This window comes from Alternaria arborescens (genome assembly GCF_004154835.1).
Source record: "Alternaria arborescens strain FERA 675 chromosome Unknown contig_9, whole genome shotgun sequence".
NCBI classification, from domain to species: domain Eukaryota; kingdom Fungi; phylum Ascomycota; class Dothideomycetes; order Pleosporales; family Pleosporaceae; genus Alternaria; species Alternaria arborescens.
Genome location: NW_021167864.1, coordinates 654,326 through 676,855, shown reverse-complemented (window position 1 = coordinate 676,855; position 22,530 = coordinate 654,326). Strand labels below are relative to the sequence as shown.

Here is a 22,530-nt window from a genome sequence, read left to right as displayed (position 1 = left end):
GCTAGTAGAGCAAGGCCACGTGTCTACCCAGTATTCTTTGTCGATGATACCACGATGCTTCATTGTGTGCCTTCACAGACCAGAAGTGGTGTGCCTTCGCAGAGTAGAATTGACGTTTCGGAACCTGTAGAATTTAAGGCCATATGCATCCGCTGAACGGCTTCTCAGCATGGCTACATCTTACCGCAAAGCCGATAGTAACCACTTCCATGCCTACGGATGCCGCATCACGGAAGCCACCTTGAACATCCGTTCTTCCCCGCAAAATCTTTCGCCAGATTACGGGACGTAAACGAAAGACCGGGAACTAAGCGGGAAAAAGGGATCCGCGTACATGTATATGTTCGCCTGAGAGTCGTACCTCGGGAACTAGCTTGTAAACAAGCGCTAGAAAATGCATCGACAGGGGCAGCTCCACTGCCATGCATCCGGACGACAGGACCTCTAATGTCACTTCACATTCAGTTGGTCAAAGGAAGCATTGTTTGTGACAATTATTATTCATTGATTCATGTCTAGCATAACGCATTCATGGTCAAACCCTATTTTCATCCCCGCGGTGTCCGCGCCTAGCCAAAGGTAGTCCGATCTTTTTAGTCGGTCATAAAGAAATGAACTCAGAGTTTAGGCAATGCCTGGCTCTGTCCTGACTCCTAAGCGTTGCCATCAACCTTGGCAATGTAGACCAAGAGGTCAAGGACACGGCGGGAGTAACCCCACTCGTTGTCGTACCAGGAGACAAGCTTGACGAAGTTCTTGTTCAGAGAGATACCAGCCTTGGCGTCGAAGATGGAGGAGCGGTTGTCACCGTTCAAGTCAGTGGAGACGATGTCGTCCTCGGTGTAGCCGAGGATACCTACAATGCGTCAGAATAGATGCTCAGATAGAATTCGAACGTGAGAGCTTACCGTTGAGTGGGCCATCAGCAGCCTCCTTGATGGCCTGCTTGATCTCGTCGTAGGACGCAGCCTTCTCGATGCGGACAGTCAAGTCGACAACGGAAACGTTGGCGGTGGGAACACGCATGGCCATACCGGTGAGCTTGCCGTTGAGCTCAGGAATGACCTTGCCGACAGCCTTGGCGGCACCAGTGCTGCTGGGAATGATGTTCTGAGCAGCTGTGCGGCCACCACGCCAGTCCTTAGCGGAGGGGCCGTCAACGACCTTCTGGGTGGCAGTGTAGGAGTGGATGGTGGTCATGAGACCCTCAATGATGGTGAATTTGTCGTGGACAACCTTGGCAAGAGGAGCAAGGCAGTTGGTTGTGCAAGAGGCGTTGGAGAGAACCTCGATGTCAGACTTGTAAGTCTCGTGGTTGACACCCATAACGAACATGGGGGCGTCAGCAGAGGGAGCAGAAATGACGACCTTCTTGGCTCCACCCTTCAAGTGAGCCTTGGCCTTCTCGGTGGTGGTGAAGACACCGGTGGACTCGACGACGTAGTAAGCGCCGGTCTCGCTCCATGGGATGTTGGCGGGGTCCTTCTCCATGTGGAAACGGATGGTCTTGCCGTTGACGGTCAGGTTGTTGCCGTCAACCTTGATCTCACCCTTGAACTGGCCGTGTGTGCTGTCATACTTGAGCATGTAGGCCTGAATGTGTTAGCCTGCATTCTGCGACCACAGAGGAGCTCTAGCGCATCGCAAGGACTGTTTTCGCAACTTGGATGGCCGCGGCTGTAGTGTGGGTGCTTGGGGAAGCTTACAGCGTAGTGGGGCTCGATGAAGGGGTCGTTTACGGCGACAATGTCGACGTCGTTGTGCTCGATACTGTGGCATGCGGTCAGCTCTGGTAGATTGTATCGACGAGTTAGGCGAAACTTACGCATTGCGGAAGACGATACGGCCAATGCGACCGAATCCGTTGATACCAACCTGTGAGGACATGTTAGCAGCTGTCTCCTGACCCAGCGGGACAATGGATGAAGCTTACCTTGACAACCATGATGAACTGAGTGTAGTGCTGCGAAAGTCAATAAGCTGAGGAAGAAGGAAGGCAATTGAACAGAGCTCACTCTTTTATAGGATATAAGCTGATGTAGAAGTGGTGAGAGACAGAGTTTTGTGTCGGGCGCAGTGTTTTGTTGGGTCTGGGCTAAGGTGGGGTGCCCAGGTGAGGGAGGGGCAAGCTAAATAGCAACCAGCTTGAGGACGTCACAGGTTTTAGTTCTTTTTCTGTAATCCGATATGCAGCACCGCCTAGGCCCAATTACACCCTCTGCGCCCTCCCACACTTCCGGCCGGCTACCTGCTTGACAAGCCAAGTACGTTTGTCTACAGCCTCGGGGGGCGCATATCGCCATCACACGAGGCCGCGGACTACACCGGAGAGCAAGGCGGGCAGCTCGGGCAGAACCACCCTGAGGGTAACCTGACCGAGGCACCTGTAAATGTCTCCAGACGCCTTCGTGACTGAAACGCCAAGTGCTCTGGTGATACTGTATTCGCAGCCTCGCATAGACACTGCATACGGCTGTCCGGGCATACAGGCCCGGCACGCCACGCAGGACATCACTCTATCAAAACTCTTACGAAAGAAGTACATGTGCATCTCGTAATCAGCGGGAGCACAGACTAGCAATCAAAAACACCTCTGCGCGGGTTAGGTAGCCGTTGTCGCTCTCGTGGGCAGGATCTTTTGGTCATTCGATAAGATAAAGCAAAGCGCGCAGCAGAGTCTGATCGGATCACCGGTTCGTGGGGAGGCGAGTGTTTTGTGTCACCACCGAGATTCTCTCCGCCAGGCAAAGTCGAGTATGGTTTGAGATGAGGCGTGGCGTATCCGCGGCCGGCACGATGGCACTATAATGGACAGAGCTGTGTTATAAAGCAGTTCAAGCCCGCCACATGATCGCCAGGGCCTACGGCGATTAAACAAAGTGCTTAGGTACCTGCATATAGCTGTTGCGGCAAAGGAAAGCTCGAGCTACAGCTTGAGCTCAAGCTCGGAGTTACAGACGACGATGTAGGCCAATGCCGGCCCCGACATGTTTGGGGTGCACCGACCCTCCGATCACGGGACAGCTACAGCAATTCAGACGCGTCTACCATGCAAATTGGAAGATGAGTGCAGTGTTTGTAGCTAATAGTTTCCAACGACGTTTGCAGGTACGCAGACTCCATTGACTTGCGTTGTCCGATCCTTGCAACACTGATCTACCCCGCGCTTGAGGGAATTTGCGAGCGTTCTGCTCCAAGTTACGTGCTCATTCAGGTACCCAGATAGGGGAGTGATGCGAATGCGTATAAGTTATATAAGTCAATCCAGGTCTTTTGATGCGCCTGAGTCAACACGTCCGAAGCGTCTTGTCTTATTTCTTGCGACATCATAATACTTGCTTCGGCCCAAAAGGTGACGCTGGCAGCCGAACAGCTCACATAGAAAGCAAATACACTCATCCAGCAAAGGCCCTTGACCGGCCGCATCTGAATCAGGGCGACCGTGAAGATAGTGTTGAAATGCTCGAGTGTCGAGAGGACCTCCTTGCCACCGTACTTCGGTATCTACACATGTCCGGATCCGGTGTATCACTTCGGTAGAGTACAAGAGCCGCCCAGTGAAGGGCATGCTTCAAAAACAGTCATTGTAGTCCTATTCTCGCCATCAGACAGCGTTGGCCTCATGGTAACCCTTGCATTGAATCCGAATGAGGCTCTCACATCCCACGATAGAAGGCTATCGCGGCCAATGAGGAGCTAGGCGTTAGGTCGACTGGGGCGCTCGGGCCACAGAAGATTGATCGTTCCACCACCTTGGCGTTCCTCCCGCAACCACATTTTGCAAGACAGCTCTCCTGGCCCACCATCGACTCCATCACCACCACGATCCATTGGCAGCTGTAGGTCCCTCGACGGGAAGCTTCTCCCTTTCTTTTTCAATTTTCGACACTCTCCACTCTGCCCGCCGCCATGCTGCGCTCATCTATCATCCGGGCCTCGAGCTCGGCTGCCGCCATGTCATCGACCGCGACCCGCACCGCTCTCCCCAGAGCTGCCCCGGTAGCTTGCCAGCTCCAGCAATCCCGCCAGGCCCACGCCATCTCCAACCCAACCCTTGCCAACATCGAGAAGCGATGGGAGGACATGCCTCCCCAGGAGCAGGCCGACCTGTGGATGACACTTAGGGACCGCATGAAGACCGACTGGAAGGAGTTGACCATGCAGGAGAAGAAGGCCGGTGCGTACAATCCCATGAGGCGCATCTGGATGTCGTGAGAGCTATTATGACGTATCTTCTGTTATGAACGAGGTACCCGAGCTAGCCCGCGGCATCTGGTGCGCGCTACGCGAGGTCATCGCGACGTACCGGAAAATTATCGATATGAACATTGCACTGACAACATGCTCTGCATACAGCCTATTTCATCGCCTTTGGCCCCCACGGTCCTCGCCGACCCCCGCCTCCGGATGAGGGCCGCAACGTCTTCCTCCTCTCTTCTGCCGTCATCGCCGGTGCCTTTGCCGTCTTCGCTTTCACGCGCATGTTCGCCAGCCCCATCCGACCCCGTACCATGACAAAGGAGTGGCAAGAAGCCACCGAGGAGTACATGAAGGTGCGTAGCTCCAACGCTTTTATCAAGCGCCCCTTGTGTACGTATCAGTACTAACACGTCACAGTCGCAAGGAACCGAGCCCATCACCGGCTACAAGGGAATGATGGTACAGAGCAAGTCAGAGAAGGATCTCCCAGCGGGCCAGAAGCTCAACGACGAGTAAAGAGTCCGAATAGAAGAGTCACAACAATCACCATACCAATACCGATACCACATTTTCCTTGGGTCAATTTCCGTTTGGTACTGTCTGTGTCACATACAACAAGATCGAAAGCGTTACGAACGGCTGTCGATCGGCCACTGTCATAATAGTCCTCATTGTACAGAAATCTAGAGGCTTTTCGCGTTTGTCTGACGGTTCTCAACTTCGATCACGTGTAGGAGGCACGCTGTACGATTTGCCCAACTCTCAAATCAAGGCCATCTACCCTCGTCACGTCAGGTTGTACCACGATAGCCAAGTGACAACTAACCAAATGTACCGACTAACATGCTTAACATTATATAGTTTATCCCGAATGTCTCGAATACAGTTGAACGCGCGTCACAGCCTACAGATGAGATTGGACATTTCGTATCGCCTATGTTGGACGACGAACGGCTCTTGTGTCATCTCCATCATACCATCTGGAAAATGAATACGCCCTTCTATCTCCCAACTAAAGACCCCAACGCTACCGATGATAACGAATTCTTGAAGCACAGCCGCCTGCAAAATCGTCATCACAAACGACATCAGCACGATAGCATACATGACAGAGCACCGACCCTAAAGCATATACATCGGGTGGTATATGTGGCAATCCGGAGAGGTGCAACAAGGAAGCAGTGGATCAAAAGCAATAACAACACGCCACATTAATGCCATGTTGTATCAAGTAGTGATTGCATAAGCATAGAATCGTACTCAGACTTGCATGGGTATATGCATAGAGCCGATGGTACAGAGGCGATCTGTTACACAACTGACAATAGTGGTATTGAGCGTACATTACCACATCCGCGGCCGAGGGTAATCTCTGCAGCACACACCAGATGAAGACAAGTCAGCTTCGTGATAGCATACTTTTAGCCGTGGACAGAGAGTGAGACCGCGGCCGCGGTTACATTAGAGTGCGAAGCTTACTTGCAGTCCAGCTGAGTCCTGAGCTGAAGAGCTGAGCCCGTGTAGTGCTCATGTATATCTGCAACCTTCATGTGAATGGCTACCAATGAACACCAAATACTATTCTGGTTCCAGTAGAATATAGACCATGACCACCAAAGGTTTTCTGACGATCGGAGCTTTGCCAGTCAATATCTGTTGCGAATCACAACAACCAGTCATGTAAATATCGCCAACATGTGCATCACTCTTTATTCAACATAACTGAAGCAATACCTTCCTGACCGCTCACGAGAGAGTTTGTTCAGATGTGTGACTAGTGCTTGCAGTTTTGACTACTTTAGGCCACGCTCGAAACTGCTGGCACACTTAGGAAGCCTGTTGTATTGATTCTAATACAATGATCTGCTCTACGCATCTACTGTTTGAAAGACAATCCATGCCGTTGACTTGGTTGAAGGAAGGATGGAAAGATGATAAGGATGTACACAAGCACTTAACCATATGCAAGGTACTTCAAGGAGAACGTTCGATATTGGATTTAACGAGCAGATTTAAATGCGGCGCTACTACTTCGATTATGTGTCATGTAGTACGCATCAGATGAGTCCATGTACTTTTAGGCCCATGGTGAGATTTCGACTATTTATCACAATTCCTCATATTCGGTCGTTTATGTCCTAGTACCTTGGTAAGCTGCAATGTTGATTCTTGCTATCAATAGCATAGTAGCTTGAATCAATTTTCATCTGTCGCTTGATCCCAGCACATTGCCGGCATCTAGCAGTTCTTGTATTGGAAAGGGCGAAAGCGGGTGATCTCCCAAGCTTAAGACTGATCGGGTTACAGCATACGTGCGTTGGCTACTACACACCTATAACCACTATGGACAAATTCCTCGACTTAGACCCTTTACATCGATCGCAAGCTGTATGTATATTGCCCAAGCTCTTTTCCAACGTCGGCAGCCCCCCGCTTTAGTTCAGTGTTTGCTCCTAGGCTTGAGAACCGGTTTCTAGGCGTGAGGAGAAGAACTATACTTATGGCCACCTGTTGTTCAACAGAGTAACATCACCACGTGTGTTCAAAATACGCTATTACGTCGAATTGATATCATCAAGCGGTGAGGAATGATGTCCTGGAACATGTCTCTGGACGAGCATCAACATATATCCCTGAATCAAGTCGCAGCCATTCCCTAGACCAAGAACCACCGTATACAATAGAAAACTCAAACGGGTACAGAGACAACAAACTCTAGTTTACCGCCTACGTTAACTTCTAAGAAGAAGGTCTAGTAAGACTAATAGCATTGTAGACTTCTAGGTTCTCTATTATGTCTAGGAAGGTCTTTACACGCTTCATTGTAGTAGGCATAAGTATTTTGCTTAAAGAGATGTTCAATTTCTCTCTTTAAGCTAGTGAACGATGTTATTAGAAAGATCACGAACACAGATACTAAACTGTATTCCCGTGGTTAGAGGAGCATATATCACGAGCAGGGGAAAACTGAGGTGCGTTGAACAAGAAAAAGCGGTCTCTTCATGCACGATAAGTTACAGGAAGCCACGCATCAAAGCACCCGCTTAAAAGTCCCACAGTTTCAGAGGTATATCTTTTGTACAAAGTGAGACTACCAGCGAATTGCACTAGACACTCTGGCCGACTCTTCACCCACCATCAAAGTCCGTCTATGACTTCTCGAGCTCAGCAAGAATCTTCTCTCCCTTGGCGCGTGCTGACTCGAAGTCACCAACCATGTAGAAAGCACCTAGAAATGTCAGTTATACGCTATGAATGCGGAGATAGTCGAGACTCACCCTCGGGAAGGTCGTCACCCTCACCAGTCAAGATAGCCTTGAATGATCGGATGGTGTCCTTGAGGTCGACAAGCTTGCCCTCAATACCAGTGAAGACCTGGGCGACAGCGAAAGGCTGGCTCAAGAAACGCTGGATCTTACGGGCACGCTCGACGGTGAGCTTGTCAGCTTCCGACAACTCGTCCATACCGAGAATGGCAATGATATCCTGGAGCGACTTGTACTCCTGGAGAATCTGCTGAACGCGGGTGGCGGTGTCGTAGTGGTCCTGACCAATGACACGGGGGTCCAACATACGGGACTTGGAGTCAAGAGGGTCGACGGCGGGGTAGATACCCAACTCGGAGATACCACGGGACAAGACAGTGGTGGCGTCCAAATGGGCGAAGGTGGTGGCGGGGGCAGGGTCAGTCAAATCGTCAGCGGGCACGTAGACGGCCTGGACGGAGGTGATGGAACCCTTGGTGGTGGTGGTAATACGCTCCTGCATGACACCCATGTCAATGGCGAGGGTGGGCTGGTAACCGACGGCAGAGGGGATACGACCAAGAAGAGCGGACACCTCGGAACCGGCCTCTGTAATGAAAAGTCAGTAACCGAGTTTGTGCAGAGTGGAATGGGGACAACGTACGCGTGAAGCGAAAGATGTTGTCAATGAACAGGAGCACGTCCTGGCCTTCTTCGTCCCTAAAATATCTGAAATCCTATGTCAGCTACGTTCAGTCATGTTCACGGTGTATTCAAGACTTACTCAGCGACAGTGAGGCCTGTTGATGTTGTGGTTAGCATAGTGTACTGATAGGACCGCCAATGGCGATGAGTGAGATGCGTTGTGATTAACAATGAGAAGCGATGACATGAGATAGGGATGCTGGCCCAAGAATCGTGTGACTCGATTAGAGCCCGGAAAGCCCTTTCTCGGAAAGCCCTTTCGAGCGGGCCTTCTTCTCACGGGCCTTCTTCGCGCGGGCCTTGTGACGGGTGCCTTCCTTATGGCGTGTGAGGGACCAGTCTTCGCCGAAGCCCTTGTTGCAGACCGAGCACCAGTGTTCCTTGTTCGCTTTGCGGGCAGCACGCTGAGCTTTGAGGTTGTCGTTGTACTTGTGAGGATCGGGTATCGGGACGCCAGCCACCCGATCAGCATGCCAGGTGGACTTCAAGTGCTTGTCGAGTGCTAGCGGACCCTGCAAATCGATGTCGCAGACATCACAGTGGTACATGCCGGTAGCCTTGGCCTCCTCCCTGTTCCTGGCGGATCGCCTTGCAAACACAGCCAGACGAGTGGGTGAGGAAGCCCTTTCCCGGCGCTTAGCAGCGACCAATTCGAGCTCCTCGATACTCATGTGAAGGTCACCCATTATGCCCTCGTTGAGGGGCAAGTGAGAGCATAAGGGTTTCCATGTGACTATGTCTCGCTCCCACAGAAGGAGATGCTCGAAGTATGAGTCGGTGATGGCGGGGATGGAGGCAAAGAACAGAGCAGTGAAGAGAGCTTCGAGGGCTAGGAAGCGGGCTCTCACCCTTGGAGCAAGGCCTGGGGTAGGTAGAGGTGAAGAGCAGAGTAGGCCACGGTGTGCGACGTGGTAGCCTTGCTCGAAAGCCCTTTTGACGAAGCGAGGTAGCGCACTACCGCCTGGCTTGTACTGGTTGACCCTAACAAGGACACCATGGTCACTGTTCGTCCCAGAGCCAATGTATAGACCATCCTCACAGCCAGACTTTGCCATGACGATCGCGTAGATGCCCCATAGCGTGGGAGTGGCTGGAGGTAACGACTTGAAATAGTCGATCGAAGGAGGTGTGGAGGAAGTGAATACCTCATAGAGGTTGGGAGGGAAGGTCAGAGGCGAGCAAGCAGCGATGCTGTCGTAAGAAGGGCGTTCGGCGAAGACCGCACCAAAGTCAAGGTTGATGAACCAGGGAGGAGCGGGAATGTTGACCATGTTGAAGGTGAGGTCGTCAACGAGCTGAGCGAGGGGACTGAGCTGAAGTAGCTGGACACCGTCCGAATCGCCCTCGTCGATTCTGGAGTCCTGGAAAGTACTTTCGGCCTCGTCGGCCTCGAGCTCACGGTGAACTCGGCTCTCGTATTTCTCGCTGTTGTACGCCACACCGTCATACGGCAGGCTGTCGTCGGCCATGGCGAGGACCATGGTGAGGGTGTGCGGCGTGACGACCAGAGGTGAGAGGCGTCACAACAACCGTCTCTATAGAGCAGAGACGGGCGTGTTGACGCCATCGTGTGACGCGATGCCATCGTACGACGAATGCCATGATTGAGGAAGGCCCCCTCAGGAAGGTGGGTGGGATAGGGCAGGTGCGGTTGTGCACAGAGGTGGGTGTGGTGGTAGGAAGGAAGGTGGCCTCAGCCAGAAGGAAAGTACAACGAAAATTTTTACAGGTGAGAGGGATACAGATGGAAGGAATACTTACCAGTAAGAGCGACACGAGCACGGGCACCCGGGGGCTCGTTCATCTGACCGAAGACGAGGGCGACCTTGGAGTCACCGTCAAGCTGAATGACGGAAGTCTCCTGCATCTCGTGGTACAGATCGTTACCCTCACGGGTACGCTCACCGACACCAGTGAAGACGGAGAAACCACCGTGGGCCTTGGCGATGTTGTTCTGTCTGCCGTTAGCTAATGCTCAGCCAGTAGACAATGTGTCTCCTTACAATCAGCTCCTGAATGAAGACAGTCTTTCCGACACCAGCACCTCCGAAGAGACCAATCTTTCCACCACGAGCGTAAGGAGCCAACAGGTCGACAACCTTGATACCGGTAACGAGGACCTCAGCGGAGGTGGATTGCTCGGTGAACTCCGGGGGGTCGGCGTGGATGGGGGCGTACTTGGTGGCCTTGATGGGACCACGCTCGTCAATGGGGTCACCAGTGACGTTCATGATACGACCAAGGGTACCGTGACCAACGGGAATCTTGATGGGGGCACCGGTGTCGGTGGCCTTGGAACCGCGGACGAGACCCTCGGTACCGTCCATGGCAATACATCTGACGACGTTCTCACCCAAATGTTGCTGTCCTGAATCAGTGATGCTGTTCCCACTTCTTCAATTCTTGGCGTCCTTACAGCAACTTCGAGAATCAGCTTCTGGTCGCCGTTCTGGGTGGTGACGGCGTTGAGAATAGCAGGGAGCTGCTCGGTGTCGAACTTGACCTGCAGTTAATAGTCAGCGGCCGTTGTCTTGATGCAATGAAAAGTTTTCCCATGTCTTACGTCTACGATGGCGCCTTGCTTTAGTTAGTACTGGTTGCTTAGAATATATACCTGTCCAACTTACCAATGACCTGATGAATCTTGCCATCCTTTGTTGCGTCGGTGCTGGCGAATCGGGTGGAGAGCGCGGGGGCGAAGCTCTTCTTCATGGGCGAAAATGCGCTGCGGCGGATGGCCGGCCTGCGCATGGAAGCGCGGAGCGCCTGCTGGATCCCACTGTCGAAATAGGCGTCAGTCCATCTCAATTCATCATCAATTGGACTCAATGGGCGGTTGGCTTACCTCTTCAGCATTGTGAGATATGTGGTAGACGGATTGGTGAGTGGAGAGAGGGTGGGTTGGTGAGGAAAGAGCTTCTCACAGCTCGAAAGGAAAGCGGACGGCGTTCCAAGAGATCCGTGCGCGACTAGTGCCCACGAGGTTAGTTGATGGCGAGGAGACAACCCCAGGATCGCATCGTAAACTCACCCACGATACCCCAAACACGTTTTTATCCTGCCGATGTTCTTCGGGAGTGCTCGACCTCTCATGAACACACCTCAATCTTACACAACCATGCTCTCCGTTGATGTTACGACGCCTCCCCGCCTTCCGATTCGCCCCGATTGAATATCCGCCTCGGGATAACAAAACCACAAAAAGAGAGAGTTGATGTGGTATCCCTATGCTATGAGCAACGCTGAGCCCTTCGCCTGGTCCCCAAAGCAGAACAAATAGCGGACTCTTAGTGACATCACGTCTGCAAAGGGGAGGCATATTTCCATCAACAACAGGCATCTGGCTATTAACCAACAACAGGCGTCTCGCCAAGTGTGGAAAAGGAAAGATCGCCGTCACTATTAGTATCTCGTTCCATATTTCTGGCTTGGTCTCAGAAATTTATGTTTCGACCGCACGGCGAAAACGTTATCCAGTCGACCGCAGGTATGAGGGTTTTATTACCCGTGACTGGCTTCCATTCTCCAACAGCATAACCTAAAAGTATTCGCAGAAAAAATGGTGCACCGGAGTTTGATCATTACTCTGGTTTGGAGACTACGACCAGACTGTTGCTGTATGTAATGCCACATTCCCTAACACTGTATGAATCAAACAGTTCGAGTGGTGTGAGTAAATTGAACGCTTTCTCGCAGCAATTTTGCCTAGGTACCTGGATATGGTAATTCAGTCAAGACTCCAAGCTATGAATGAGCTTTATTTACCCGATTCATGCCTTATACCACAATATACCCTAAAGGTCTTCACTGAGTATTTCATCGTCGTGCTACGCAACGACATGATGATGTATTCTCCACGTGTCAGGTACAAATGTGCTGTGTGGAGCCTGTGTTTTACGCCAAAACGTAGCCTAAAGGTACTCACCTGGGGTTTCGTTGACAGCCTCCTCCACAACAGGAAGATACAAGCTCCAAACTTCAAGCAAGAAATATGTTTGTGATTGACATATTCCTTGCATTCAAGATATTCATGGCCAACGATAACAATGTCAGTGTTATCTACGTGGTATCTTGTCCTGCGATTGCCAGCTAGCAGGGTATGTGACAGCAAACTACTTACACAACAAGTTGGGACAACAACTAAGCCGTCCGAGGGTCTTAAGCTGTTGATATGTGTTCCTGGAGCACAACTAGAAAGACAAAGATATATCTTAAGCAACTAGTACTAACTACAATAGGCGCAATTATTAATACAAGACATAGGAAAACTTTTTATTGCATTAAGGGGACGGCTGCTAACTGTTAACTGCAGGTTAAGTTCGATACTAAACAGCTCCCTGCTATTAGCACGGTAACTTGAAGATGATTAAAACTGAGCGTGCTCCAAAACGTACCATGAAGGTTTCGCTACGAAAACTATTGCTGTGCTGTGCTAAGGCAGGTGATGTATACTCCGAGGTTGGAATGTGTCGCATATATTGTACATGTTGCTATGAGTAAAGGTATCGTATGTATACAGGTCTTCATCCACTCTTTTCCATCTTGGGTTTCTTTGGCCCAACGAGATTGCATAGCGCGCCGCCGTTCACAGCAATAACTTTCCATCCCTCGGGTACTACCCCAAACTCTTCGTTCTCTTTCTCGGTCGCACTCAGCTTCCAGATCTTTCCTGTTTCTCTATCAAACCACTCCCTTCCCTCGTCTGTCTGAAGTAGTTCGCGCAGAACGAACTTCGTTACAGCATTGCTGTCTTTAGGGCTGATCGAATCGGGAAGCTTCTGGATATCCACGTCGAATTTGCGTTTACCATCTATCTGGACGACACACTTGCGCGTCGTAGTGAGGAGTGGTATGATGGCTAGGTCAGCGGTTGGGAACCTTCTTGCGAAGACGGTTTGTACGCTGCGTTCGTGCTCTTGAGATGTGGTACAGGTGTTCAGTTGGTGCCAAGCTTCTTCAGCAACACCAGGAGCGATAGGGGCGAGCATACGGACGAGGTGTGCCATAGAGTACCACTTGAGATATGGAGTAATGTGAGACGCATGTGGGGCGTCCCAGATGGCATTCGTAAGCGTCATGAGATCGCTGATGATGGTGTTCAGTGAGTATGTCTGCGAGTACGACTCAGTAACACTAGCGATAGTTTCTTGTGTTTTGATCCAAAGCTTCGCTTCATCTTGCTTGAGTATAGACACTAAGCTTTCGCGTGTGGCGTTCAAAGAACCCTCGCTTGTTGAAATATCCTGCAGGATGTTGAGGAGTTTCTTGTCAACATGTTCCGGTACTGTAAACTTCTCCATTTCGTCATCAGGTATCCAGGGCGCTGTGGAAAGTTTGATGACTCGATGTAGCCACCGTTGCACGCCGGTAATCTTTTTCTCATCCCACTCAAGCACATCACTGACAGGGGCTTGGAAGAGCATATGCGCGCGCGTTGCGTCTGCGCCGTACTTGGCGATTGTAGCTCCTGGATCCACGCCGTTGTACTTGCTCTTCGACATCTTCTCAAAGCTGACATTTGGAGTCACACCACTGGCCTTGATGATGGGCTTGGAAGGATTCGTTAAGTCGACTTCATCTGGACGCAAGAAGCGACCATTCTCGGGGTCAGTGAAGGTTTCTCCGTGAACCATACCTTGGGTGATGAGGCGCGTGAAAGGTTCACCATTCGTCAAATGGCCCTTGGGCCACGATGAAGTGGTTGCCAGGAACTTGGATATGAAGCGCGCATACAGTAGATGGAGGATCGCGTGCTCTACACCGCCAACGTAGAGGTCTACAGGCATACCGCTATTCGTCTTTGTAGGGTCGACCAAGGCATGCTCGTTTTTGGGATCCAGAAATCTGAAGAAATACCAAGATGAGTCCATGAAAGTGTCCATCGTATCTGTCTCGCGCTCAGCAGCTGAGCCGCACTTCGGACATGTGGTCTTTTTCCAGTTCTCATCTTCTGCTAGCGGATTGCCTTTGCGTCCCTCGAAAAAGCTGTCAGGCAGGTTTGGTAATTCCACCGGAAGATCCTTCTCAGGTACAGGAACAGCTCCACAAGAGTCACAATGAACGATAGGGATTGGGGCACCCCAGTAACGTTGCCGACTGATCAACCAGTCTCGGAGTCGCCAGTTTGCCGTCTTTTGAGCTGGCTTCCCAGTGTCGGTTATTGCTCGCACAACCTCGTTCGCGGCTTGCTTCGAGGTCATGCCACCGAAATGATCTATGTCAGCAGCGACAAAACCTTTCTCAGTCACTGGCATGTCTTTTCCACTACACGGTACAAGTGGCAGTGGCAGAGCGCCTCTCTTAGCAGATATAACAACCTTGACTGGCTCATCGCCGACATTTGTTCGCCAAAAAGCATGATCTCGCGCATCGTGGCCTGGAACACCCATTACAGCGCCCGAGCCGTAGTCATCCAAAACATATGGAGCCACATAGATAGGTATAGAAGGCCCCGTAGTGCCTCTAACATGCGCAAGCGGGCTGCGTGCTACAATGTCTCGTAGCCTGAACCCCTCCTTGGTGTCCAGGGGTAGCTCTTTTGCTCGCTCTATAAAGGCGCGAAGCTCTGAATCTTCGATAGCTAGCTGCTGGACGATTGGATGACGCATCGAGAGAGCAATGTATTGCACTCCGAACAATGTGTCGGCTCTGGTAGTGAAGACATCGACGGGCTCAAAGCGCGTCTCGCTGTTAGTCGAGATGACGTCGAACCAAAGCTGCGCGCCTTCAGATTTGCCAATCCAATTTCTTTGCATTGCAAGGACTTTCTCGGGCCACTTTCCATCTCGTGCAAGAGCGTCCAGGTCCTTTAGCAGAGGCTCTTGGAACTCCTTGATCTTCAGAAACCATTGCTTCAGCATCACCTTCTCGACCTTTGCGCCGGAGCGCCAGGAACAGCCATTGGCGTCTACTTGTTCGTTCGCGAGGACGGTCTTGTCGACAGGATCGTAGTTCACGAGAGATTCGGCTTGGTAGGCTAGTCCGCGTTCATGGAGCATGAGAAAAATCCGCTGAGTGTGCTTGTAGAAATGGGGATCGCATGTTCGTATCTCCTACATACATTAATCAGCCCATGCTTGACTAGATTCATCGTTTTCCATACAGAGTCCCAGTCCCAGCGTCCACCCATTTCCTTCATTTGGCCCTTCATAGTATCGATGTTTTGCAGCGTCCATTTCTCCGGATGTACCCCTCGCTCGATCGCTGCATTCTCAGCCGGCAAGCCAAACGCATCCCATCCGATGGGGTGCAGAACCTTGTAGCCCTGCATATGCTTGTATCTGGAGAGAACATCGGATATCGTGTATACGCGCAGGTGGCCGAGGTGGAGCGTGCCGGAGGGGTATGGGAACATGGGCAGCACGTATGCATTTCCTCTGTCGGACTCCCGCAAGTCGTGCCATTGGGATGACAGTCGATCCCAGTGTGGCTGCCATTTGGCAGTGAGCGATTCGACCTTGATTCCTTCAGCTCTTGACTTCCTCTCCAACGTGCTCGCCCATCGTAAACCTATACGCGGGCGGAGGAAAAGGAGACGTGGGGCGCGTCGCCGGCCCACGGATTGCAGACTGAGACCACGCATCACCTTGTCGTATGCGCATGTCGTACACTTGTCGTATTCTAGTCGGAAGGATGCGCGACCTGATCTACGCCAAGCCTCCACTTGTGAACGACTCCCACATTTTTTGGGCCTATCGATAAGACGAGGATCATGCAAACACTTTGGATCTCTGACAACTACGAAGCTGAAAATTGTATACACGCGCTGTAACTATGGCATGCCATGGAGGTATACTCAATTCCTCGTACACGTAGAAATTTATGCAGAATCTAGCGATTACCTCAACGGCATATGTTCAGATGCAAACTTGAGCTTTCCCAGTTCGATGTAGCTTCCAGGGCTAGCGTCGAAACGGGAGCTAGTCCAATGACGGCATAGGAGCCCGTCGGTTTCAACAGCGCATGCAAGCTTCACCACTCATACACAGCAGCTGTGAATGCTTGACAAAGGGGTGTTGGATACTGCCCCTATCTGCTACTCCGCTCATCATATCACATCTTCTCTCCATGGCTAGCAGGTAGAGTTGCGCGCAGCCTTTCCATCCGCATCATGGCCGGTCGCTATTCCAACCTCCCACCGCCGACTCGCGATTCACTCGAACTTGCCTCACTGGCCTCCTCTTCGCACCCTTCACGCCGGACCTCTGAAGAGTCTTCTACCTCGGGTGCGCCTTCTTCGCGCAGACTGTCATTTGACGATGAGGACCCCTTGTCAGAACTGAACCCTGCTGGTCACGATCCGAACAGACCACGGCACACTCGCTCGTACAGCGTATCCTCGGCCTTCGACTTTGCACCCAATCTATTTCCTCTCTCTAGCACTGCGCAGGGATACACAGCACTGGGCGCACCTTCAAACCCGGCCCTAGACCCGTCCAACGCGCTTAACGGCGGCTCACTAGAGAAGAACAAGAGTTTGACATACCTTAATGGATTGTCGTTAGTAGTTGGGCTTATAATAGGAAGCGGCATCTTCTCTTCGCCATCACAAGTCAACAAGAATGCTGGATCGCCAGGCGCGTCCCTTATTGTCTGGGTCGTGGCCGGAATACTGGCATGGACGGGTGCCGCGAGTTATGCGGAGCTCGGAGGTGCTATACCACTCAATGGTGGTGCACAAGTCTATTTATCCAAGATTTTCGGAGAATGGGCGGGATTCTTGTTTACGTGGTGTGCGGTCGTGGTGCTGAAACCAGGCTCAGCAGCCATTATTGCGATAATCTTTGGAGAATATTTAGTGCGCGCAATAATTGGCGCCGAAGCTGTGGACGCGAGCACATGGTTGAACAAGGGCGTGGCTTTGGTGGGACTTGTGGCCGTCACGCTACTGAACTGTGTGTCCACCAAGCTGGGCACCAGAAGCGCCGATGTCTTCATGTTTCTGAAGTTCTTCGCGCTTACAGGAGTCACCGTAATCGGTATTGTAGTTGCAGCGACAGGGCTGTCATACAAGGGTGACGCGAATGAAGACTGGAAGAACCGCGGCTGGTTCGAGGATACTAGCGAAAACGTTAGCAACTGGGCTGTGGCGCTCTATGCCGGGCTCTGGGCTTTCGATGGTTGGGACAACGTAAGTCAAGACTCCCAAATTTCCTCCAGCCTCTGCTAATGGCGTCAGGTCAACTACGTGACTGCCGAGTTCAAGAATCCGACCCGCGATCTCCCCCGCGTTATCCACACCTCTCTCCCGCTCGTCATACTCTGCTACATCCTAGCCAACATATCCTATTTCCTCGTACTTCCCACCTCCGTCATCGAGTCGTCCAACACCGTCGCCGTAGCCTTTGGATCACAAGTGTTTGGTCCCATTGGCTCACTCATACTCGCATTGTTTGTCTCGGGATCATGTTTCGGTGCACTGAACGCGACAACATTCACATCCGGCCGCCTTGTTTACGCTGCTGGCAAAGAAGGTTATCTTCCATCTCTATTCGGGAATATTGGACTGGGAAAGAATCATAGGGCGATCCGCTTGCACAGCATGAATTCAACACAAGGGAAGAGCAAGATACCAAAGAAGCTAGTGAGCTGGTTTGCAGACGCTGACGCAGGCTTCTTCTTTACGCCTATTTCCGCCATGGTACTCAATGCTGTCCTAACAGCCATTTACATCGTTGTCGGCAGCTTCGACACTCTCGTCACCTTCTATGGTGTAGCAGGGTATGCGTTCTATTTTCAAACGGTACTTGGCCTCATCATCCTTCGCGTCCGAGAACCTGATCTAGAACGTCCGTATAAAACCTGGATCACCACGCCCATTATCTTTTGCTGCGTTAGTCTCTTCCTGTTAAGCAGAGCCGTGTTTGCCGAGCCATTACAGACGCTACTCGTTGTCGCGTTCATGGTAGTGGGCTTAGTGATATGGTTTGCATGGGTGGGAAGGCGTAGAGGGAAGGAGCAGAACAAGTTTCGGATGCCTGAAGAAGGCAATGAAAAGGTAGGATGGAAATTTTGGCAACGTTGGAGACGATGAAATAAATAATGCTGTCCTGTAGTATAAGCGCCATGGTTGTACAAGCTACGTAGAAATGAAGAAATGATAATAATGCGTATGGGTTCTGTTGCATCATCTCTGTCATCGACGTCATCGCACAACAACGCATCTCGTTCCAAGTCATGAGGAATGTAAAATCCATTAATTAGCCCGGCTGGGCAGATCAAGACCCTGGCATCGTTCACGGAACTACTGACAAAGGAGCCCTACGTAGACACATACTGGACAGCAATGCCCAGCGACGTGGTGATCACACCATGCGTTCGACTCGTCTGCCCGAAACAAAAGGCGAATAGAAAATCATAGATCCACGCCCGAATGCTACCCGGGTTCCGGCGCAGCACAAGATTTGGAATTCTGTACCAGCCCTTGGATGAAAAGGAGAAAAGTGGGAACGGGTATACGGATCCAGAAGACCAATGGTTGCAACTCCTTGTTAACTAATCGTGGGTCTATTGACGTTGATACAGCTACCCATAGGACGTACGTGTAGCACGAACACCAAATCCCACCTTAAAGGTATACACCGTTGTTTCTCATTCAGAACTACAGTTCACATCACCATGTATACCTTTGGGTTAAGTTTCCAGTGATTGATACGACCAAAGGAATGAGCTTCTTCGCATAGGCTATCAATGGTCCGTGGGCATCGTGACATATAACGGACGCGTGATGATATGGAGAATGGTTTTACTTTGTTTAGAGTTCTACTGCTTTCGAATGGGACTAGCGAGATTGACTATGCTACGACGTATCAAGGCCTACCGCCTTCTTGGATAATTAACAGGCTCAATGAAGAGACAATGGGAAGATAAATGAGACGTGAAGAAAGGTAACTGGGGGAAATGGGAGCTAGGAGGGGGAGGGAAGGGTGTGGGTATAAAGAGCGGATGTACTGTGCCCAATTCCGTGGCAGGGTGCGCAGCACCGGTGTTCGTGAATGAATGTTCGTATCGTAAGCAACGTGACGGAGAAGGCCGCCTGATAGGGCCTGGAAGCCTACAGTAAGCCCGTAGTCTTCATGCGACAAAGCCAAGATGGCCTGTGCGAGACGCTGTCGCAGGAGTTGTGCAAACATGAAACCGAAACCGTAACGCCTGTGTGGGTATGTTGCCCAGACGCGAACCACCCAAGTCGCCGAAGCAAAGAAACAAGAAATCCAGGAACCTGCATCTCCCCAGTTTATCGTACAGCGGCTCGTCGCCGATCCCGGTCTAGCGGTAGAAAGGAAAAGAAAGACCCTGAAAAGCACTCTCATGCCTCAGATCCAGCCATTGGGTGGCGGAGTGCGAGACATTGTGCCTGCCCCAAGTGGGATGCGGGCTGTGGGTGACGGGGATGCACGGCCACTGTTTGATCGTGCAAGGTTGGCAACCGACACGGGCGTTGCTGGTTGTGATGCTGTAGTGGGTGAACCAACTGATGCAACAGGTGTCACAGGGTTCATCCGCAGTCCGCTTATGCATGCAGGTGCGGGGACGACAGGTTGTGTCGGGGTTGCGAAGCGTGGAGGTGGGTTTGGTGATTTCGGCGGTGGGGAGGGTAGCAACTTCTCGCGCTGAGCCTGGAGATAGGCGCTGGACTGAGCTGACGGCGTGAGAGGAAAGGCTGGGGTCCGTCCCGGGCTGTTAGCCCTGGGCCGAGTTGGCGAGTCACCACGCGGGGGTGGTTGGGGAAACGTGCTCGGGCTAGGCATCTCTTCAGATGGTGATATGCCTGTCGTAGAGGGCTTCTGGATTGGGAGGCCTAATGAATCTTCGCTTGAATCAGTGACCCCTCGTTTTAGCGGTGGTGTATCTCGTTCGGCTCGTGTACATTTGGCTGCTGCAAGCGTTGCAGGCGCTACTGAGAAGCGGAGACCAATCTGAACTGTTGCGCTACTATCTGTACTTTGCATGCGTTGGTGCCGTTCCGCAAATGGTAGTTTTGGCTTGCTGAGAAAGTCGAAAGCATCGCTGACGTTGGTAACCGAGCCTCGTCGTGTGAAGCGCCGTAGGGCGAGTTTAGAAACCGAGGAACCGTCTGATGTAGCTTTAGGATCGTAGACAGTTGGAGGAAGACGAGGTACCTCTTCCGCGCGTGTGGGGAAAAGAGAGTAACTTTGCTTGCGTTCATGTGTTGTAGCATCATTGTCAAGAGCAGGTGGTAAAAGCCACTTTGTGGGATCGATCGGGCTTCCAGGTTTGGTCGATGCCGGCGTCAAAGCCCGCTCGGGTCGTTCAAAGTACTCGGCATCAAAGTCCCCATGGTTCTTCTCCGGCCCAACATCGATCAAACCCTGTTGGCTGTGTAGACGATGAGTTGTTTGTAGTGCCATCGGGCCGCTGATCTGCATTTCCAGATCGCTAGGACCGAAGAATCGAATTTTTGGTCGTTGTTGTTTCGCAGGAGCCTTGAGCTCTTCGATGGGACGGATGACCATTCGTGTAGCATTCGTACGAAGGAAGAGATGGAAGAAGGTGATGACCATTCCTGAGGAGAAGAGCGAGATTTCTGCGATTCGAGAAGCGGCCAGTGCTTCCATAAATTCTCGTCGAAGAGACTGTACTTCAACTGGGATGACGAGAGTCTACGATTGTCAGCTAGTGGGAAAAAAAAGAGAGCAGTAGGGATACTCACGTAAATAAGTGCAGCCACAATCAGAAAGTAGGTCATGCGTGAAGCTGAAATACGCTCATTGTGATCGATCTCGGGTGTTCTCATCAGTTGGATACTGATCAAAGCGGCTACCAAGAGCAAGAGGAAGACAAGAATAGAAAGAAAAATCAACATGAGAAGATCGTATCGCATAGGAAACCAGATAAGGCCACCAAAGCAAGTGTTTGGCGATGGCCAGGCCACAGTTGGCATCCAGGTGAGCAGAAGCATAAACGATACGACGGCGACACATATTATTGTGTTCCACTTGCCGCGTGGAGCGAATCGGTCTTGTTTGTAGGCTCTGACCACAACTTCGATGCCGAAAACCAAGGTGATGTACCCGATCAGAAAAATAGCTACCGCCCGTTAGTCTCTTTGTCCGCAGATCGCAAAGTGTGCTAAGCGTACCAGGGAATGTGACCATTGCCAGTCCGCGACAACTCTTAGAAAACACACTATGGAGTGTAGTGCCCTGCACCGATACGAAGATAATTTGTTGTAGAACGGCACCGCAGGCCAACGCGAGTGGAAAAGTTTCAGCAGGGTGAACATTGTGCAAAGCATTGAATCTCCTATAATTTGTTAGTAATAATGCAACTATCCAACAATTCGTACCTACTTCTTCCTGGGAAGGACCTGAAGAGCTGCTGCGCGTCGTGCGTCTGAGACAATTCGATGGACCGTCAATAATGTCAAAGCAAGGCTAAACGCTCCCAGGGTAAGATGTGTCGTTCGGAGCGTTTGTACTTGTTGCAGCTGTAGACTTGCGATAAGGGTTCTTGTCGTGTTTGTTTGTGTCCAGGGAACTTGACGAACGGCCGAAGTGTTGAGAGTCAAGTTGAAGTGCGATCGGGCCTCGAGCTGAGGGAAATGGTCCGCCCATGATTCCATCTTGCCGGCTTCAGTTACAACAGGTGTAGAAGGAATAATATTGTCTCGCTGGTAACCAGCAGCGGCTGAAGAAAGGAAATCGACTAGGTATTCATGGAGACCGTATGACTGACGTAAACGAACGAGTAACCAGCTCAGTGTCAAAGAAGGAAATGGCTAAGCCTGCCAGCAGAGCAACGAAAGAAGGGGAAAGAGCGTGAGCATTAGACGTAAGAGACAAGAGACGGGTATGAGACTCCAAACGGTATATGACAAAACCACTGGGCGGTAGCAGCAACGCACGGTTTCGGAACAGCGGTCCTCAGGCGTCTATCCGGCCATTGGCTGAAGGGACCCGCATTAGCAAAGATCCATTCGGTTCATATTACAGGTCGCATCTTCCCGTAATGGGTGGGAGTGGGGTTTCAACCTCATGCGAGCCACATGCTACTAGGTTGCCTGGGCAGCGGAAGCAGCGAAACCCGTGTTAGTACCGCTGCCCCGAAGACTAGCCAGCCGCCTTGGAAGACCTCTCGCTCTGGCCTTGCTCGAATATTGACCAGGTTGAACAGGTCTTGGGTTCAGTAAGACGTCATTGCTTTGACGTTGCCGTAGTGGACGTATCCGCCAGGGTCCAGTGAACACCCCTTCGGCTCTCGTCATAGCGCGACGGTACTCTTCACGTTGACCTTGAGACGCGCAATTTCTTCTGACGCTGAGCACTATACTTGGATTCCTGGGTAGCTATTTCAAGCGCGGAAGCGCTGATGTAGAGAATGGCGCAAAGTCGGTGGTGGTGAGGTGGATGTGGTCGGA

The 22,530-nt window shown here is 51.5% G+C and overlaps 8 protein-coding genes across 8 annotated transcripts; 2 read left to right on the top strand and 6 right to left on the bottom strand.

Moving 5' to 3' along the window:
* Positions 1–653: 653 nt before the first annotated feature.
* Positions 654–1,945, bottom strand: AA0111_g4910 (Glyceraldehyde-3-phosphate dehydrogenase; the record flags this gene model as incomplete). Its single annotated transcript, XM_028650964.1, has 5 exons — positions 654–856; positions 909–1,593; positions 1,707–1,770; positions 1,826–1,875; positions 1,934–1,945. The coding sequence occupies 5 exons, from the start codon at positions 1,943–1,945 to the stop codon at positions 654–656; spliced, it is 1,014 nt and encodes a 337-aa protein (XP_028507597.1).
* A 1,964-nt stretch (positions 1,946–3,909) lies between these two features.
* Positions 3,910–4,716, top strand: AA0111_g4909 (hypothetical protein; the record flags this gene model as incomplete). The annotated part of the gene is made up of 3 exons (XM_028650962.1): positions 3,910–4,177; positions 4,357–4,553; positions 4,618–4,716. 3 exons carry the CDS (start codon positions 3,910–3,912, stop codon positions 4,714–4,716), a joined length of 564 nt encoding a protein of 187 aa, XP_028507646.1.
* A 2,633-nt stretch (positions 4,717–7,349) lies between these two features.
* AA0111_g4908 (ATP synthase subunit beta) lies at positions 7,350–8,267 on the bottom strand (the record flags this gene model as incomplete). Its single annotated transcript, XM_028650961.1, has 4 exons — positions 7,350–7,429; positions 7,479–8,054; positions 8,110–8,174; positions 8,230–8,267. 4 exons carry the CDS (start codon positions 8,265–8,267, stop codon positions 7,350–7,352), a joined length of 759 nt encoding a protein of 252 aa, XP_028507647.1.
* A 107-nt stretch (positions 8,268–8,374) lies between these two features.
* On the bottom strand, positions 8,375–9,631 carry AA0111_g4907 (hypothetical protein; the record flags this gene model as incomplete). The annotated part of the gene is made up of 1 exon (XM_028650960.1): positions 8,375–9,631. The coding sequence occupies one exon, from the start codon at positions 9,629–9,631 to the stop codon at positions 8,375–8,377; it is 1,257 nt and encodes a 418-aa protein (XP_028507648.1).
* Positions 9,632–9,873: 242 nt separating this feature from the next.
* Positions 9,874–11,006, bottom strand: AA0111_g4906 (ATP synthase subunit beta; the record flags this gene model as incomplete). The annotated part of the gene is made up of 6 exons (XM_028650959.1): positions 9,874–10,104; positions 10,154–10,513; positions 10,567–10,653; positions 10,714–10,727; positions 10,778–10,929; positions 10,996–11,006. 6 exons carry the CDS (start codon positions 11,004–11,006, stop codon positions 9,874–9,876), a joined length of 855 nt encoding a protein of 284 aa, XP_028507649.1.
* A 1,667-nt stretch (positions 11,007–12,673) lies between these two features.
* Positions 12,674–15,504, bottom strand: AA0111_g4905 (Leucine--tRNA ligase; the record flags this gene model as incomplete). Its single annotated transcript, XM_028650958.1, has 2 exons — positions 12,674–15,202; positions 15,253–15,504. 2 exons carry the CDS (start codon positions 15,502–15,504, stop codon positions 12,674–12,676), a joined length of 2,781 nt encoding a protein of 926 aa, XP_028507650.1.
* Positions 15,505–16,260: 756 nt separating this feature from the next.
* Positions 16,261–18,183, top strand: AA0111_g4904 (hypothetical protein; the record flags this gene model as incomplete). The annotated part of the gene is made up of 2 exons (XM_028650957.1): positions 16,261–17,280; positions 17,329–18,183. 2 exons carry the CDS (start codon positions 16,261–16,263, stop codon positions 18,181–18,183), a joined length of 1,875 nt encoding a protein of 624 aa, XP_028507544.1.
* A 1,282-nt stretch (positions 18,184–19,465) lies between these two features.
* On the bottom strand, positions 19,466–21,735 carry AA0111_g4903 (hypothetical protein; the record flags this gene model as incomplete). Its single annotated transcript, XM_028650956.1, has 4 exons — positions 19,466–20,773; positions 20,824–21,200; positions 21,253–21,416; positions 21,464–21,735. The coding sequence occupies 4 exons, from the start codon at positions 21,733–21,735 to the stop codon at positions 19,466–19,468; spliced, it is 2,121 nt and encodes a 706-aa protein (XP_028507651.1).
* Between the last annotated feature and the right edge of the window lie 795 nt (positions 21,736–22,530).